The sequence below is a fragment of the Mizuhopecten yessoensis genome, unplaced genomic scaffold (genome assembly GCF_002113885.1).
Source record: "Mizuhopecten yessoensis strain PY_sf001 unplaced genomic scaffold, ASM211388v2 scaffold4513, whole genome shotgun sequence".
Taxonomy (NCBI): Eukaryota; Metazoa; Mollusca; class Bivalvia; order Pectinida; family Pectinidae; genus Mizuhopecten; species Mizuhopecten yessoensis.
In genome coordinates, this window is record NW_018405584.1 from 4,270 (window position 1) to 24,842 (window position 20,573).

Consider the following 20,573-nt stretch of genomic DNA (forward strand, 5'->3'; position numbering starts at 1 on the left):
TGAGTGAGGTAATCAAAGGAAGCAGTGCTTCAAGACATTGTTTTAATAGGTCTGTAGGCAGTTGATCAAGCTCACAGGACTTCGATTGCGAGGTCATGATAATGTTGCGCAACTCGTCCTGGGTTGTTGGTGAGAGCTTTGTCAATGGTTCCCCGTCAAATGCAATGTCAGCAGTCATGACAGAGATGTCAATGTCAGCAGAGGAGTTCGCTTCGGCAATATTTTTCCTGATTGAGTTGATTTTATTCAGAAAGTAACCACTGAACTTACCTGCTAAGTCTTTTTCAGAATTACAGCTTGGTAGGATAATCTCACCTTTCTATCCCATTAGGTTTTTGGTGAGTCTAAAAAGCTGTCTATTATCTTTACCGCATTCTTCGATTCTTTCTGAATAATAAGCCTTCTTTGACTGAAAGAGTAGTGAATCTTACATATCCTATTATTATTATCATATGGGCATCGGTGTATTAAAGGATGTATTCTTCTAGTGTTCAAATCGCGTCCAAATCTCGTTTTGTTTCGTGTAATTCTAAAAGGAAACAGGCCTCTGAAATAGATTCCTGTGTATGTTAAAACAATTACAAGAATTTTAAAAACAAAATAGCGGAATTCGGCAAAATTCGGCAATAAATTGGACTTTTACTGAAGCATCTGGTAATTTCGTCAATAATGGACTAAAGAGTACCTATTTAAGGTCAAAAGAGTAAAATTTCATTTTAATAATGTTCCAAAACATGTGTTAATGAATAGAGAAATTGGAAATGAAATGTAAAACTATTTATGATATCACAGATTCAAAACTTTTGGCTACACCAGACAGTATTTATTCCATAATATGTATATTAGTATAAACCTCATATACTTGTTACCGATTACTCTTTTGTAAGGATGATGTTACATATACAATATTTAAAACAAAAGCATATAACGACATTTAAGACAGGACATTGGTCAGAGAAATCTTGTGTTTTATAGATATTTACATCAGACCTTGGTGATATGATAAAAAGGATTTGTTTTTCGTTTTTTATCATTTTATAACGACGAAAATCTTCCCGTTTTTTTATTTAAATCTTGCGTGAATAAGTCATTTAATAAATCAAAAGTAAAAACTATTTGATTATGTTGTCACACTGTATATACGATTGATACCTTTCTGTTGACGATTTATGATGTTCTTTAAATATATATTGTGATATTGTTTAATTGTATACAAAGTTCTGCATACCAACATGTCTGTACCGGCAGGAAGGAGGTGACCGCCGAGATTGTAGTCACTGGCTGTCTCGCGAATGGTTGTCTTAGCAATGGGATAAAGGCGGAGTGTTTCCTTCAACACCATGTCCAGGTAAGGTAACTTCTCAATCTCATTCAGACTGATCACTGACACTGCACCAACGTTCTCATCAACCTCCTTTTGTAGCCTATTAAAGAATCATCATTCTGTTTCAAACTCAACTTAAGACTTTTGTTGTCAATACTGTTTTACCACGTTGAGAAATCATTGTTATTTGTCTGGAATGTGTATTCTATCAAATACAGTTTTGATCAATTATATTGTGGACATTTTCATTTCGTTTTCCTTGCTCTGTATTCTTTGCTTATTAAATTTACCATTATATCAAAATATTCTTGTAAAAAAGACGAGATGACCCGATCGTGTATCTTACTTCCTGTAACATTCTGGGTTCTGTCCAAGAAGGAAAAGCATGAAACTCATTGTGTTGGCGGATGTTTCCTGTCCTGTATGATACAAATCAATGATGTATCAAATAATTGATGTTTTCCTTAAGTATCTTTTCAGCTCATCATTTTCATTCTTCAATATTTCATTAAACATATCAGTTAAGTATGCTTTATGTAAGGTTGATTATCAATAATGCCGTTAAAAGTCGCATCGAAATAAACATTACGTAGAGATTGTCTTAAACCATCGGAAGACATTGTCTGACGACAACAACACCGAAAATGAAATAGCGAGGAGTAAAATATAGAAATTTATGATAAAAACGCTTAATTTAAAATCGTATTGTATTTGTTATTTGACGTATGTTAAACTTCAAACTTTTTCTGTTTCTTTGAAATGATTCCACCAAGTGACATATTTCTAATATGCTAGAACTTTTAATTTTCTAATTATATAACAACACCGAAGAAGTTCGTTGTTATAGGTGCTTTACCTGACCTGACCTGTCTGAGACTGAGGTGATACAATGTATTTATATATTTAATAGATGATTATATTTACCTGCTAATAAGAAAGTCAAGAAATTGTCCAACAATATTTCGTCCGTTATTATTGATGGGTACTTTTCTGAAACAATACATAGGCAAATATTGTTTTTTGTTGTTTGCCCCGTTTTATTCATTGCCTGGTCACATGACAAATTTACTCACAGTCACATAGTTGTCGTGTTACAAATTTTCAAAATGACATTGATTTCAATCATTAAATTGACAATTACTTCGATGTGGTTTATCTGTTGTCTGGTCGCAAAAACGTATAGAATTTTTTAATGCAATGACTTTTTTGAAAAAATACTTTAAACGTAGTATAACAGTTGAACACCAAGAAAACAAACAATTTCGGCTAAAAAAATCTGAACTAGTGGCACTTCCGTAAAAAGCTAATGAGTCAATAAACTAAAAACAAAATTGAAGTGTGTGATATAATTCATAAATTTGTAATAAATGCATATTCAATGCCACCTTCTCATACTATAGTAAAGAATAGCTGACCTGAGATGCAAGAATTGATCATGTGTTTTATTTCACTAGACTGCAATTATCAGCAGTAGCTATGGTCAAAACAATTGTCTGCATCGTATAAATATATCATACTATCAAAAATTAAATACACGAAACAGCACCAATGTGTCCTCCCTGTGCGCATATTAAACAGACAAGAATGATATATATTTGACAAGTACCTTTTAGTTCCATAATGTATTCCAAGAGATCGTGGGGAAAATAGTCGCCGTTACTTTTTGCAACTTTTCTTTCGATCATCATTTGTTTTGCACTACCTCTGATGAAATTGATAGCTCCCCGTACTTCCCGGCGAAATCCCCATTTGAACGGATTCTCACCTTTTAGTTATTTTAGTACAGTTAGAATCCAATTCATATTTTATCTTATATCTAAGAGTCAGTGCAATCAGTTGTGGTTTTCATTACCTATAAAGTGGATCCACTGTACTCCGTGTCTTACATACGAAATAAAAATATTCATGGAGAGAACAATAACATCGGTTTTACAACATTACTACATTTTCATTCATCATTTAGATTTTCTGGGGGCTGTGGCTAAGTAGTTACGACGTCTTACGTTGAGTAATCGCAAGGGTGGGGCACACACCAAACCAAAACCAAAAGTTCAAAGCTATCATTTACAGAAATAGAAATGAATATATGCTATTTTGAAACATTAGTACAGATGAGCGCAACAGAAAATGTAAACCTTTCAGAAAATAATATATACCAGTTGCGTATATTATTATGAAATCACATTCATGCATAATTTTCAATGCATAACAAAAAATATTCAAATGGATTAAATATAAATTTTGCACGAGAAAAAAACGTAAGGATTTGAAGACATCGTAAAGGTAATGAAATAAACAAATAATTGAAACAAAACCGGAGCGCCGCGTTACAGGACGAACTCCTTAGCGTTTATTGAGATTAACGAAATATATACGTACAACTACCAAAGGGTTTGCCAGGAGAGCCGAAAATCCTGACAAAGCTGTCTTCATTTTTGTAACAAAGGGGTGGTTCTTGCCATGTAATGATCCTAAATCTACACTGAATGCAACCTGCAAAAAAAAGTGTCAGATCACTGGATAAGATAATATAAAATAAGTTATAATAAAGCCAAAACACAGAACGAAAAAAAGATAAAACCATTTCAATGGAAATTTCTATCTACAACTTTTATTAAGCGTACAAATTACGAATATTTCTTGTTATATAACTTTCCCTTATATAAACTTTATACACCAGACGATAGTACACACTCATTCAGACAAACCTTGTATATATACACAACAGGCGATAGTACACACTATTCAGACAAACCTTGTATATATATACAACAGGCGATAGTACACACTACTCAGACAAACCTTGTATATATATACAACAGACGATAGAACACACTACTCACAGAAACCTTGTATATATATACAACAGACGATAGTACACACTACTCACACAAACCTTGTATATATATACAACATATTATAAACTGTCCATACACAAACCTTGTACAACAGACGATACTAATATGAAAAGGCAGAGCCTAAAAAAAGAGCGTAGCTTTTAATAATCTCTTATTATTACTGATTCAGAATAATGCTTACTAAATAGAATGAGAGAAAGGGAGCCGTCAAGTCGAGGAATAACAAAAATCGACAAGATTTAATAAGATTTTAAGACCGACAAAGCAATTTTGGGAGACCGGGGCAAGTTCGGCCCATATTTATTATCTTAGTCGTTCTTGGCAGTATGGCAGCACGTCCATATTTGAAGACTACATGATTATTTTACTTTTCCTGTCGGAAGATCGGATGGCCGAACGAGCCCTGTTATACGGTTAATTCGGACAGGCAGTCGGGTAAGTTCAGCCCAAATTCGCTTGATTATTACGTCATAAAACATGCAACGTCAGATTTTCCAACCAATATTTCGAATTTTTATGTGTTCCATGGGTCGAAGTTGCCCTGGTATCATGGGTCGAACCTGACCAGGCCCAAGTTGACATTTTAATAAATTCTTATAGTACAGCAATACAATTATACGTGCTAGGCTTGGCTTTTATGTACATGTATAACATTTAAAGCTGTCAGTGTGTCACACTTTTGACCGTAAATAAGTAGCGATTCCGTTTACAGAAAATTCGAATAACTAGAAGGAAGCGAGGTCAAGGCTTTCTTTCTACTCTCCCAAAAAGTGATAAGTATATATTTGAATTTTTCCTCGACGTTTTTTCGTGTGAATACCCAGCCAACTAAACTGCTAAGATCCTAAAGTTATACATATTCAGTAAAATCTAAAGTAAATATTTGTTCTTGTGTGTATAACTTAAACGTTGCGCCGGATGGCGCAGTGGATAGCGCGCTCCTCTTCACCAAGATGGCTGAATTTGATCCCTGATTTAGGTTCCTCCCACACTAAAATTGAACCCTCTGCGCGCTTCCGTCATATATGTTTAGTAATTGCTATCAAGTTCATATGTATTTGACAGTACATCAATGTAAATGTATAAAGATGTTAGTTGAAAGACAAAATGGGGAAAATATCCATACACAAACCTTGTACAACAGACGAAAATATACACTACTCATAAACAAACCTAGTACAACAGACGATAATATACACTACTCTAACACAAACTTTGTATATATGTGCAACAGACGATAATATACATTTCTCGTACACAAACCTTGTGCAGCGGACGATACTATAAACCACCTATATACAACCTTGTACAACATACGATTATATACACTAATCATACACAAATCTTGTATAACAGACGATATCATACATTACTTATACACAAACTTTGTACAAAGGACGATTATATACACTACTCTTACACAAACCTTGTATATATGTACAACAGACGATACTATAAACTACCCATATACAAACGTTGTTCAACAGGCGATACTATACCCTACTCTTACACAACCTTGTACACCAGACGATAATGTATACTACTCATGCACAAACCTTGTGCAACAGATGATTTTATGCACTACTCTTACACAAACCTTGTACAACAGACGACAGTGTACACTTCTCTTACACAAACCTTGTATATATGTACAACAGACGATACTATAAACTACTCTTACACAAACCTTGTATTTATGTACAACAGACGATACTATAAACTACATGTACTCATACACAAACCTTGTACAACAGACGATACTATAAACTACCTATATACAAACCTTGTTCAACAGACGATAATATACACTAATCATACACACTCTTGTACAACAGACGATACAATATATTGCCCATACACCAACATTGTACAACAGACGATTATATACACTATACATACACAAATTGTACCCTGTGTAACAAACAATAAAATGCATTACTTATATACAAACATTGAACAACAAACGATAACATACTTTGCACTTAGATAAACATTGTATAACCACGGAATTAGATTCTAAGTCCGTGGTATAACAGAGTAGAGCATACCTTACACTGAAATAAACCTTGTACAGCAGACGATAACATACGTTTTCCTTAGATAAACATTGTACAATAGACGATCATTTACCATACCCGTATAAGCATTTGTAGAACAGACGATAAAACATACTTTGCTTTGTGTAACAGACACTAATATACCCTTATCTTTGATAAACCTTATACAACAGCTGTTTGCATAGTCTTATCTGAGATAAACTATCAAATAACTTTTGCCTACTTGCAAACAAACCCCTTACAAAATATGACACAGCCTTCTCCTAGACAAACTTGTTTAACAAATGACATCCACGTCTTTCATATAAAAGCATAACGACAGCCAAAGACAAATTCTGCCTCCAAACAAGCCTTGTTTGTATAATGAATAACCAACCATACACTCATACAAACCTTGTACAACAAATGCATCGACAGTTTGTTTAACGAATGCAACAAGTGTATTTCCGTCTTGCCGTTCGCAGAGGTTTCCAGGTATTCTGTGTAACGGTCGGCAAACACATTGAATTCAGATGCAAATTGTCGAATGTAGCTGAAAGAGTTTAAACAGTTGATCAGTAATTACGATAAAGAATTACAAGGAAAACGTTTGCTTATATCGTTTAAAAAATCCAATAGGAACCACTTTTGGTACGACGAACTTGAATGAAATGGTGTTAACGCAAAGATAGCAGTAACAAGCTTCAACAATCATAATATGAATAGCTGCCAGTGCCCAGTTTTAAAATCCCTACATGAAAACAGCGCTATCAAAATTTAAACAGTCGAAAAAAAAAAAGACTGCCACCGGCAGCGATCCCAAAAGTCTATCAAGCTCAAAATGTGGCATTCACACATGAGTTATATATATATTATGTCAAGCTAATTACATAAAGCTTCATCCAGTTTTTTCTGAGATGTATCGGTAAACAACTTCAAATGTCAACATACAAATTGGCTGCCGGCAATAAATCTGAAATCCAATCAAGCCGAAAATGTGAAATACACAACTAGGTCCCACACTGAATATGTCCTGAAAGCTTCCTGAATATTTATTTCATACTTTCTTACATATTATACAGTGTATAATGTGGTTTCTGTATATCTCAGCGATACATACGTTACCCAATCTTTAACATTTTTAGTGCTGCAAAGTGTATAAATCTGTTGGTATGTTATCTCAGTCCTTCCGTCGTCAGTTCAATGTTATATATCTTTATCCATCAAAGTCATCTTTCCTTCTGTGTTAATTGATGTATACTCAGTTACTTACCTGGGTTTAAACCATTGGTCAAAATGCATTCGCTGTATTATCCAATGTTTGCTATCAAGCTGTCCTTCCAATCCTTGGCCCATGAACCTGAAAGCGGTTAAATTTATATCAATACCTAAAATATATTTTGACAGGATGTTAAAGACAAATTTGGCTGGATGGTAAATCATTGTTTTTGTATATTTACATCTAGATATATATTGAATTATCAAGTATTATACCAGGTTATATGACGTTTTATGTCTTGTCGTCGCGACAAAAATTAGTTTAAATCTTTCACGACATTTTTTTTATAGATTAGTTGAATTTTAAAATAACATTGGTCGAAATCTATAAACAATTTCATTACCTGCTCAAAATGTGGCATTCACACATGAGTTAAAACCAAATACGCTAGCTACTCTTGAGTAAAAACGTTTTGACTTCTGGTGATTTCCAGTTACCAGAACATCCTGAAATTAAACCAAGATTTTGCTAGAATAACAACAATACAATGTGTGACGGTGTATCAACTGAAACATTCTTTGATTGCCCCTGATTCCTACTCTCTTGGAAACAAAATATTTACCATTTCATCATAACATAAACCGCAGTTCAGGAAAACATTTTATTTCACACTCCTTATGATAATAGAAAAACAGTTTTAAAAATGTCAACGAAAACTTATATAATCTGTAAGGGCAAGCGATAGGTTTGTGTGTTACATGAGTTTTACCTTAATGCATTCTGGATCTAAAACAATGACTGCAACTTCATTCCAGAAGCAAAGACGAAATACCAGCCCGTAAGTTTTGGAACTGAAATTCAATATGTAGGTTAAAACATGATTATTTTCAGAACACTACATAGAGAATGATCTCATGGAAATGGCCTAAATATATAGCACATCCATCATATCATAGTTTGTTTTTTCTGTGTAAGACGATGTTAAATAATAATTATGAATGTTATAAATATGTTTCTTTTAAACAGTCAGATAATATAATAAATTGTAAGTCATATCTTCAAGGAAGATACAGTAAATAGGTAACATAATGCCAAAAAAGTTTAAATTATGAAGTCGGAGGGTCATTGTGAATTTCGAACTTCCTTTAACCCGACAATTATCGCTTACATTTCCAACTCATAAACGCACAATAGATCATATCCAAATTCACAAAACCAAACACATTCTCAACGACAAAACAAGAAACATTCGTAATCACAAAAACAAACGCAATAACACTAGCACAATACACTTTCGCAACAAAAACACAACACATAAACAATCACACACCTTGCACATCCACAAACACGTTTAAAAACAAACCCGAACACAGCTACAAACACGTTTAAAAACAAACCCGAACACAGCTACATACTTTTTTACATTCACTATCACCAAATGAAACATGTATACAATGACGAAAACCAAACACAACGACATTCACAAATTAAAAACAAATAAAAAACACAATTTCAAAAACAAACCACAATCACAATAACAAACACATCTACAGCATGGTTCATACATTAATCACACATATTTATAACTTTTCAACCTACAAAAAAAACATTTGATATGTTCATGTTGTAAGTTTCACAAATGTAGCGACTTAATTCATCATTAATTGAAATAAGGTTATTTTTCTAAGTATTCCTTCATATATAATTGATTTACTTACATTTCTAATAAGTAGTCATCCATGATTCCACCGGCAGCTTTTACTTTTTCGATAGATGGAATGTTCCCTTTCCAGAAGCTTTAAGATATATATGCACTGTTTAGTATTTAAATCGTCCTCAAATTTTTAACGTGTACTTTCTTTAAGAACTTATTTATAACTGGTAACAAGAGAATGGATTGTTAAAATAAAGTCAAAATGTGAGTTCCCTGCAAACATGCAGTTTTTCAGTGTTACCAAACTTTGGCAAAAGACCTAAAGGGTTTACTATTGAATAAATGCTCAGTGTAAGATTTTGTTAATGTTTTATATTCAAGAAGAAACATACATTGGACGAGAAGAGAATACATATAACAGTTATCATATGCGTTGTTTTTAAGGGTGTGTTTTCGCTCGATTTTTCTCTCTTGGATCTCTGTTCGTATAAATGTCACTGTAAAAATTCAGATTCTTAAAATAACACAACTCAAGCAAAAAAACAACCTCAACGGGAAAAAATGTTGTAATCTAAACTTCCGTTCTTTCAAAAATAGTTAACCTTCAACGATTCTGTAATGGTTCAAACTGAATGCAAACACGCAATTGTCCTAAATAAAGAAACCACCTTAAGTATTGTGATGGAGTCGATTCACTGTATATCGTACCTCGGCGGCTTCAGATGACGTTCAGGAAGTTTTACAATCGTCATTAGGACCAGAAGTCTAACTTTGATATATTGTTTTTTCCGAATTTTCTCCCGTCTTGCATGTTAAGGAGTATTTATCGCCTAGAGTATGGCAGATAGCATGTGGTGAGGGACAACACAATTACCCCCACGGGTAAAACAACACAATTACCCCCACGGGTAAAACAACACAATTACCCCCACGGGTAAAACAACACCAGACGACATAATCATATTTCTACGGATTTTCTAAAAAATGCAGATTGCAAATAATGATAACCGTTGTTTTCGAAACGTCCTTCATAGAATGGCACAAAAGCAGCATTCCCTAGGGTGAGGGTATTCCATGGAAATGTTACCGCCGGATGAGGTTCCTTTATTATTTAACCCTCAGCTTGTAGACCATCTGGTTAAGATTTATGTCATAAAGTTAACGATAAACGTAGTTTCCTTATTTAACTGAAGACTCCGGGTACTACGTATATTGCAAGACATGCCGTTTCACAATTCACATACGATTTTTCGTTTGGTTTAAATACTTTCCTTTCTAAAGAAATCCATTTATAATTTGTCTTTAATAAATTTTAGATTAAAAAAAAAGGTTGATTATAATATTAATCGAGCCTTATGTTTCGATTGAAACCACTGGTTAACAACTGGGACGTGTGTAAGTCTATCATTAACCACTAGATATATTGCAGTGGGTGTTCAAATATTCCCTGTAATCGAAAGTTCAGAAATGTAAGTCTTATTACTTTCATCGGGCATTGATATAGACAACATTTAGTAGTTTAACTGAGTCGACCAGTTAATAATATATATTACATCATTAGAATAAAATGATACATATGGATGGTTATACAATAATATGATGTTGTACATATCTAAATTTTAGGTTGGAATACCGAAGCAATTGATTTACAAATAGAACATCAGGCTTTAAACAAAGAGGGGATTTTTCCTCGCTTTAAAGTCGAATAATTATATATGGACAATGTCACCCGATTGATCAACCTTATTTTGTTGATTGCTTTCTTTTTAAATTGAAATGTGGTCGAGCTTAACAAACCAGTTAAAAGCAGCACGTCTTTCCAAAAATAAATCATACAATTTGAATAGACATTCATAAATACTAGTGGACTATGACCAGGGGACCTTTACGTGATCTTTCAAATGTAAATATGCATCTATTATCCCTTTTAAATGATACTTTTAGCCATTAAGAACAAAGGACCTTTATAAATAACATTGTTTTTATAAAAACAAACAAAAAGTTGGCGATGGCCAAGAATTGACTGTTTGGGTAGTTTTTTTAATTCAGGAGTGTGCAGAAAAAAATGCATTAAAAGTGTCAATCATGTTCTTGGCTGATCACAATGCTCTATATGCTTTAGCGGCACAGTAGTGTTTCTCCTCTATCTGCTTCCTTCGTGTTTTGTGCGATCAAACACATTAAAATTATTATTTGCGTTGTAAGTGAAAAAAAATGCTTTTGCTTCAAATGTTATCTATTTAATGCAGGGCACCACGTGAGACACTGAACTCTAGTACTCGTGTATCATTTGATATAAAAACAAATATATAAATAGCTTTGACCTATATTTATGACAGAGCATATATCCGCCACATTTAAAAATCCTTACCTGTCCCGGGGTGGCCCGGGTAGATGATCATACTTTTGATGTTGACGATGAAAATACCAGGCTACAGTTACGAGTATACAAAGACACACAGCGACTACAATCCCTAAGATTTCCACAAACAACAGACTCATTGTCATGTGTGTTCACAGTTTGAGACACAGCCACAAATGATCTCCAAGCTATCACACAGTTACGTAGCCTTCGCGATTAAGAAATACTTTTTCTGTTACGGAAGCGCATACATGCCAAATAAATCATATTCTGAATCGTCTCGACATTTTCAACATTTGACTGACTCGAAAAGATACTTTAACAAACGGATATGTGTCTCCCTCATTTGATTAAACGATAAATTCGGAATTTCTCTGTATGTATGATTTTTGAGAATGAGATAAAGAGAGAGAATTAGAGCGACAATGACAAAAAGAGAAAGACATGTAACGAATGCTTCGAAACTGTTGTAGTGGAAATGAAAAGCTAGATTAAATTTCAACTGTTGCAGGCATTAGTTTGAGAAAACATATATTTAATCAAATGATCTTTACTTCAGCTCATTTCAGCAAGCTTGATGTGCGTTCTGGAAGTTGTTAATGTGGTCTGCTTGTCTATGGGTGTATATTTCCAACGGCTCATTTATTGTTCCATACAACTTGTACGTTTGCAGCATATAAACAATTATATCCAACCTTCACCATTAATACTCAACTCTTTTCAAATAAAGTACCGGGATATTGACGAAGCTTACCGGGATATTGACACAGCTTGTTCGACGCTTTCTTGTTAATTCTATTAGTTTTCCTCGCTATCTCATGAATTGTACTATTTTCTTGTCGCTATCTCGTGAATGATGTTGTGTTTTCGGCGCTATCTTGATAATTCTATTTGGGATTTTCTCTCGATATCTCGTAAATCAAGTTGCTTACACTGATCAAATATATATTCTACAATTTGAATTCTAATATAAACGACAACAGGTAAAGTGAACCCTTTTCGTACACAAATAAAACAAGTCAAATTTCCGAGTGATTGAAATTCAATAAAAAAAGCGGTTTCCGCTGCCTTTGGAAAAATCACGATAGACTACCATTGTTCACTCATAAGACGTTTACCCTTCAGAAGCACATGGTTTTATTCCCCATATAGTGGTTCAAGAACCTCTATGTAAATATTTTTTTTGTTCATATTTTGTCCTTGGGCTATCCATTTTGAGTTCGAATCACTGTTACAATTACATTCGTTCATTGAATGTAAAGGGGGTCGCGGTGACAAAGTGGTTATGGCGTCCGACATCTGCTACCACTAGCCCTTCGATACTGGGTCGCGGGTTCAAGGCCTAAGTGAGGTAGTCGCCAGGTACTGGCCTAAGGTCAGTGGTTTTTCTTAGGGAACTCTGGCTTTCCTCCACCACCAAAACCTTGCACGTCCTTAAATGACAATAGCTGTTAATAGGACATAAAACACAAACAAACCAAAACAAATCGAATGTAGGGTTACAGATAACATTTGACAGGGAGAACCAGACCCTGTTCGCGTTTCAGCATATATCTTGCGTCCACGTTACAACATTGAAAGCTACACCATCAACGTTTATATTCTCACCCTAATTACTGCACGGGCTAATGGTATATTTTACAGTGTGCCTATATAAATATCTGTCTACCTACGGCGTGTTTATTTAAGATAAGGGTAAGATCAAATAACATGTTTAAAACCGTTAGGTCAAGGTAACCGTGCGACGCTATGCGTGCATGGTAAAGCATTTAATATCAATATAATACATTTCATTTCAAATATATTTTATTGATTAAACAAAAGGATTGAGCAACAGGCTTTGCCTATATAAGCTCTCTCCATGGCTTCCAGCATACTTTTGATATTTGATATTTGAAGACATTGAATACAATATTTACATACATACATTTTATTTCAACTCATCTCATGACACATGGATACATTTATTGCTAGGTAATATACATTTAATTAGGCTGGCTTAATATTTTCATGTTTCTACAGAAAAAAAAAAGAAAAAAAAAAATCCTTGGAGAGAAAAAAAAAATACAAACTTTGGGATATTAATATTTAATATAGTTGTAAAATTTGTGTCAAGAAGAATTAAATATACCGTTATGAANAAATGAATGTGCAGTTGGGCATTAAATATGATAACAAAGTACACTAGTTCACAGGATACAAATATGTGGCATTTTGGTATTTCATAATAAATTATTAATTTTTCAATAATTAAATAAATTATAACTATTGATTTACATTACTCCATCATACCTTAAGTGTCATGACCACATAAAGTCCCTGGACATTTGTTGCCCTGTGATCAATCAACCTTGGTATATTATATGTAAATATATATATTCATTATCCACTATCAACAGAAATAATGAATTTATCTTACAGAATACAAAGAATACACCAACCACATACAGCTTGTATATTCATCTATTTAAACCGTCCTGTAGCATTAATGTATTTATGCACACACTCCATCAATTGATTGTTCTGTAAGTCACTATTACTAGTGTTTCCATTTATAATAGTACTTAAAGGTATTGATTATGGAAATCTTCATCATTTAAAATAAGATCCTGCATAAAAGTTTGTCATTCTTTTGTATAGAGAGGACATTCAAAAAAGAAATGATAAGAGTTTTCAATTGTATGACTACAAGGACAGTTTGGACTTTTTTTCAAGTGATCTTTAAACAGATCATAGTTTAGTTGACTAGCACCATTTCTTAATTGACACATTAATATATTACTTTTTCGTGAACCAGAGTATTTAAATACAGGTGTACATACATTTTGTTCTGTGTCCCCTAAAATTAAATTTGTATTTCCCTTTTAAAAGTAATAATATTTGTAATATTAGTAAGGTTATTATTGGCACTGTTCCATATGTTCATCATACTGGGAAAAAAATTATTAGCATATAGTATGGTTCTAGGAAGGGGCTCATTGAAAATTCTCGAGTGCCTAAGATTGTATGTATTTTCTTCTGGGTTTAATATATAGGGTTGAATAATTTCATGTAGATAATTTGGGGTTATTTTGTTTGTTATTTTAAAGAAGAAGATGTGTTTAATGTCATCCCTCCTATTCTGTAAACTTTCCCACCCTATTTCTTTATATAATATACAGTGGCTAGTGCCTTTTCTTAGACCAGTAATTATCCTGATAACATCAAGCTGGATAGATTCCAAGAGATCTTTTTCTTGTTTTGTACAGTTATCCCATATAACACAAGCATACTCTAGAATAGGTCTGATAAGTGTAGTATACAATATTTCAAGTGCCTTTCTACAGATTTTATATTTTAACATTCTTAGAACATTTACTCTTTTAGATGCCTTTTCAAAAATAAAGGTTATATGATGTGTCCAGTTACCCTGTTCATTCAAGTAAACCCCTAGATGTTTGTATAATACATGACTACTTAAATTTACATAGCTTTCCTACATTGTATAATTGTATCAAACAATATATTCTGTATTACTTCTTTACTACACACGTTAATAATATCAACAAAATTTCTCGAAAAGAACAAGGAAATATTTGTATCCTATGCAGGATATTGATAATTTACCAGATGGTGTAGAATTTGGGTCAGAATCGAGGCTTTGCCTCAATTAGACACTAATTGTGTTATACGCCTACAGAATATCCATATCCCACATACATACATATGATTTTGGAAAGGAGGACATGGAAAGTGCAAATGGAAGCCTCAATATAGCAATTGTTTTAGATAACGTACATATAAACAAAGGCCATATTTGGAAAGAAAAAGTACGGTATCGTGTAGGTGAATTTCACATATGAAGGTCTACGCAAGAACTTCAGGAAAGCTCGTTCAACAATTCCTATGTGCTTGTGGAGGTGTCAATCGCCGACGGCAAGATTGCCATAGTCAGTCAAACGAGTTTGTTTTTACCCTACATACCTAAAATATATGTATTAAACGTTTTGCAACGTTCCAAGACCAACTGGTCCCGTTGTCAACCTATAACTGAGTGAGCGATTTGTATTGTTTACATGTAGAACGATATGACGAAACTATTTTCAAATGACACTCGACACGAGACATTCTGCCTATCGATAAGAGTTATATTTACTGTATCGAATAAGTTACTGGTAGGTTGTAGATCTAGCCAAATTAGTTAAAAAGGATCAATATACCAAACTAAGACAAATAAAAAAAAGCCATCAAAATCAGGAAAACTCAAAATATGAACAGAGACGAGGGGGCACCAGCTGAGTCATCTGTATGACTCTCTAATGGACTAAAGGCATAGGGGCAATGTCTGCACCCTACCAGTAACCCATAGCGTTTAAATCTGAAAAAAATAGGTCAAAACATTCATTGGATGGTTTTTTAATCTGACCTCCTGTTGACTACTACTATTCATTCAGATAGAGTAAAGGGGTCTCATCACTTTAGCGCCTCTGAGAACATCCTGTCACTGACCGAAGAAGCCATTTTCTGTCTGTTGACTAAGGTTTATGACGCTTGTTGAGGGGATGACACTCACGGCGAATATTATGCTCGATAGGGAATCCCTTGCCCAGGATCCTCATTGCATTGTGTACTGAGTGTAAGTTACCCTCCTGCTTACTAAGAGGAAGGTGTGACATGATGGAATGTCCTGACTGGAATCCCTACCCCATGACTAAAGTAGGTAAGGTTACGGCCAGAGGGATATTACTCCTTGATTAGAAAGAGTTGATTCTCAATGAAAGTCTTACTAGGAGGCGATCAATGAAACAGAACCCCAGGAGCCCATGTCGCGATTTGGGTCTCGGATTTGGCCGCCTATTGGTTGATACTTTCACATTACCGAGTGAGGTGCGAACCCCGAAGTCAATAAAGCATGGAGGGGTTCTTTTTCGGAGAAAGTGTCGCTCTACTGGTTCAGTTTAATATTCAAAAGAGGTGTCTTATACAAAATTGCCGTTTGGGGACGGTCCAACTTCAAAATAAAACACATCTTCACCAAACGTTCAGGCATACACACATGTGAAGATATTATCCAGTTAGCATATGAATAGTCAACGCCTGAAAAGGTAGGTGCTACATTGTGCCTAATTTGCATTGGTTGATATAATGCATTAATTATACGAATTGGATATCTGTGTACTGTGAAACGCCTAAGAGTAGTTTATTATAGATGGATAGGGCGTTGTATTATGCATGATAAGTATGCTAGCTTATGAATTCGCCATCCCTGTTATTAACCACGTAAAGAGAGTATATAAGATCGGCGTAAGCTTTTTAAATATAAACACACTGTCGCGTTATCTAATATTTGAAGGATTAGGTCAGGTCTTTATTACTTGTGGAGATAAGCAAAGCAAGGTCGACTTAAATGTAAACATGTTTACCTTGATCTATATCCGTACTATTATGTCACTGCTTTATAAATTTGCGTGTGTGACTGACGTCACTGTACCCAAAACGGGACAGTACCCAAAACCGGACACTTGTGGGAAAACGGCCAAAGAAGCTGTCATGCAATGCAAAGAAGTACTTTCATGCATTCAGATTTCACTTTATGAAACTTTTATGACAATTAAACGGTATATAAGCTTTATTAGCGGTTGATTATCGTCACATGGACAATTTTAAAGGTAAGAATAGTTAAAAAACAAAACTCTCGTGATTTACGTGCCATTGGATGATATTTATTTGGATATTATTTTCAAAAGTCTATTTTTATCCTGTTCATTACGTGTACCAATTCTGACACTCCCCCTTTACATATTTATATCTTATCTGCAAAACAGTGTAAGTAATGACAGCAACCAATATAATTATGTTGTATGGGTAAAATAATCAATCGACAAATAAAGACATCAGTTCTCCGAAAGAGAAGTTAAACATTCAAGCCTGAATCACGGAAATCTAATTCTACATTCAATGTACACTGTAACTTAGCTGAGAGCTTGTAACATACAGTTCACACACCTAAATATCTTACCTGTTAATTAAAAGGTATGTTAATAACCTGTAGTTCCTGCCACTTGATACTATAGCCAAAGGGCATTTCCGATACCTACCTGTGAAATAACAGGTGAACTAATTACCTCAGAGGCGTTGCCTGTGAATATCGTGGCCAAAGGGCATTTATAACCGATCCTGCAACTAACACAGGTAGTATGGTGTACCGGCGCGTTTCTTTTTGTCCCCAGTGTTGGAAGAAAAAATCTTGTTGAAAGTATTAAAGTAAACTTCAACAGCGTTTATATGTAAACTCTGACCGAAAACTGACGAATTCTGAATAATATAGGTTTATTATTTTTGTATTAATGGTGATGATGATATGACATGTATTTAATAGTTTAAAATACCAACATGAGCATTTGTTTAGCAGCTTTTTTAACAAAATATTATCTTCAGAGGCGGATCCAAGAACTCGTGATGAGTTTACTTGTGCCACACTATTTTCATAATAAACCTTCAAATGTTAACATAAATCCAAACTAATACAGCTCCTGTTTGTGAAAATTGTGTTTTAAAACAAACGCAAAACCAATGCTGTGAAGTCTAGTTGAATTGAATATCACCAACTTGAGCGAGCTCGGCAAAATTCTTTTCTGTTTCGAGTTTGAATTTTACGTATAATTTGAAGCTAGCGATGAGTGGAGAATTAGGAACCAGTTTCTTTTTTGAAAAAAAATATGCTTAGAATATGAAACAATATTTGTTTCTGTCTGGGTTTTGGGTAAATACTACAAGCAACACCTGAGTGTCGAATCTGTTTAATTATTTATAAAGATTTGTAGAAACAACAGTTTAACTGTTGTTGAACAGAGTAGGCAAACAATGCCTCAGAACGGTACACGATTTCAGCCGACATCTAAAGCAATATTTCAACGAAACAAATATTTTAAACTATCATATTCACATTTAATCGTGACAGTGACAGTTTGATTGACACCAGACATGAATTGGTTGTTCACGTATACTTGTTGGTATACAATTAAACTATACTGACCGTTGTTTTAACTTTTAAGTAATCTACGTTCGCTATTATGACAAAACCAAATTGAATGAGAGTCTACGTGCTCTAATACTACACCAAACTCAGATGGAAAAGCTGTTTGGTTAATTTTTCACTTTTAGACGTTGATAGGTGGATATGTAACGTTACATGGGGTCTGAAATATGCATGTATACACATAGGAGGAATTCATCCGATGTATTAGCAGATTTCAAAACACTACAGTACATGGCAAGTATATGACTCTAAAAAGTCACATCATTTAACTGGCTCTTACGTCATATAATTTTTTTATCGAGCTATATGCCTATCTTATATACGTCTTACGTCCCTGCCATATCAAAATCGTCCACCGATGTAAATGTTTAGTTAAATATTTATTTGTCTTCGTCCTTACTCTAACCTAAATTGGTAGAGAATTGTATAAGTATGTAGTTCATGCCAAGAATCACTCTGTCAGACGTGTCCATTAAAACAAATAGGAAATATATAGATGGGTGTACATGTAGCTCCTGAACCGTAGCTACTGTTATATGGACCAGTGGCCCATGCCACACTGACATCACAAGTACAATATGACCTGTTAGCTTAATACAATTATCGCCAGTAAGGAGCGGTCACCTTTGATTGCCTATATCTAGGAAACGGGGCACTTCTGAACGCGCGCTGATGGATAATTTTGTATTATTTTAAGTATAAAACAGGTTTCGCTTATTTATACAAAATGTAAAAGATCCTGGCCAAAATCGGTCCTTTAACATAAGCTCTCTTGTAGCAACCAGAGTTAATGAAGGCTATCTGGTAGCAAGCAACATTTAATATAGACTCTCTGTTAGCAAGCCAGAGTCAATATAGACTGATAGCAATTCAGAGTTAATATCGGCTCTGTGGTAGCAAATCGGCGTTAATATATGCTTTCTTGTAGCAAACCAGTGTTAATATAGGCAATGTTATAACACCAGCATTAATATATGCTTTCTTGTAGCAAACCAGAGTAAATATAGGCTCTCTGGTAGAACACCAAAGTTAATATAGGCTCTTTTGTAGCAAACCAGAGTTAATATAGGCTTTCTGGTAGCAAACCAGAGTAAATATAGGCTTTCTGTTAGAACACCAGCATTAATATAGGCTCTCTTGTAGAACACCATCATTAATATAGACTCTCTGGTAGCAAACCAGAGTAAATATAGGCTCTCTTGTAGAACACCATCATTAATATAGACTCTCTGGTAGAACACCAGAGTTAATATAGGTCTCTGGTAGAACACCAGCATTAATATAGACTCTCTGGTAGAACACCAGAGTTACTAAAGACTCTCTCGAAGCAAACCAGCGTTAATATATGCTCTCTTGTAGAACACCATCATTAATATAGACTCTCTGGTAGAACACCAGCATTAATATAGACTCTCTGGTAGAACACCAGAGTTACTAAAGACTCTCTCGAAGCAAACCAGCGTTAATATATGCTTTTTGGTAGAAAAACCCGCTCATCAGTATATTGGTCAACTTAATGCATCGATCCTGAAAGTCATGACACTAAGAACATATCCCGGAAAAGTAACTGATAAATTATCATTTTTCATTTGCATTTTACAAATCACGAAATAAATTGACATTCTCAATAACAGTAGCTCATTTAATAGGTATATTTTATTTCAAACTACGAGATGAAGTTATTGAATGAACTTACAACTACCACTACATTATTTCTGTCACTTCATCAGTAAAACTTCAGCTCTCTTCATCAACAGATGAGATATCTTCATCAACAAATGAGCTCTCTTCATCAACAAAGCTTCTCATATCTTTTCCCTGATTTGTATCTAGTCTTCCTGTTCTTCTTTCATGTTCCTAAAGTAGCCCATTTTTCAGTACTCCCTCCAAAATTGCAGTTTTCAGGTGGCGTTTTTGTTCAAAATAAGATTGATTTAAACTTGGAATATGTCGTAAAAGAATCGTTATTAAAAACATATACCACAGTCTTATTTCTTATTATTAGTTTATTTTTACATAATTATTCAGTGCAAGTTCCTCTACAACTACAAAAATGGCTGCTTTTTAACATAACAGTTCATAGTAAAACTATTTAGAGGTTA

At 34.2% G+C, this 20,573-nt stretch overlaps 2 protein-coding genes across 2 annotated transcripts; both read right to left on the bottom strand.

The window, feature by feature from the left end:
• Positions 1–300: 300 nt before the first annotated feature.
• LOC110449190 (cholesterol 24-hydroxylase-like) lies at positions 301–7,574 on the bottom strand. Its single transcript, XM_021495887.1, has 7 exons — positions 7,492–7,574; positions 6,633–6,771; positions 3,700–3,817; positions 2,931–3,089; positions 2,249–2,314; positions 1,671–1,743; positions 301–1,424 (listed from the first exon to the last, which is right to left on the bottom strand). The coding sequence occupies exons 1-7, from the start codon at positions 7,572–7,574 to the stop codon at positions 1,121–1,123; spliced, it is 942 nt and encodes a 313-aa protein (XP_021351562.1). The 3' UTR covers positions 301–1,120.
• Positions 7,575–7,844: 270 nt separating this feature from the next.
• LOC110449171 (cholesterol 24-hydroxylase-like) lies at positions 7,845–11,904 on the bottom strand. Its single transcript, XM_021495853.1, has 4 exons — positions 11,463–11,904; positions 9,156–9,233; positions 8,207–8,288; positions 7,845–7,943 (listed from the first exon to the last, which is right to left on the bottom strand). Exons 1-4 carry the CDS (start codon positions 11,597–11,599, stop codon positions 7,845–7,847), a joined length of 396 nt encoding a protein of 131 aa, XP_021351528.1. The 5' UTR covers positions 11,600–11,904.
• Between the last annotated feature and the right edge of the window lie 8,669 nt (positions 11,905–20,573).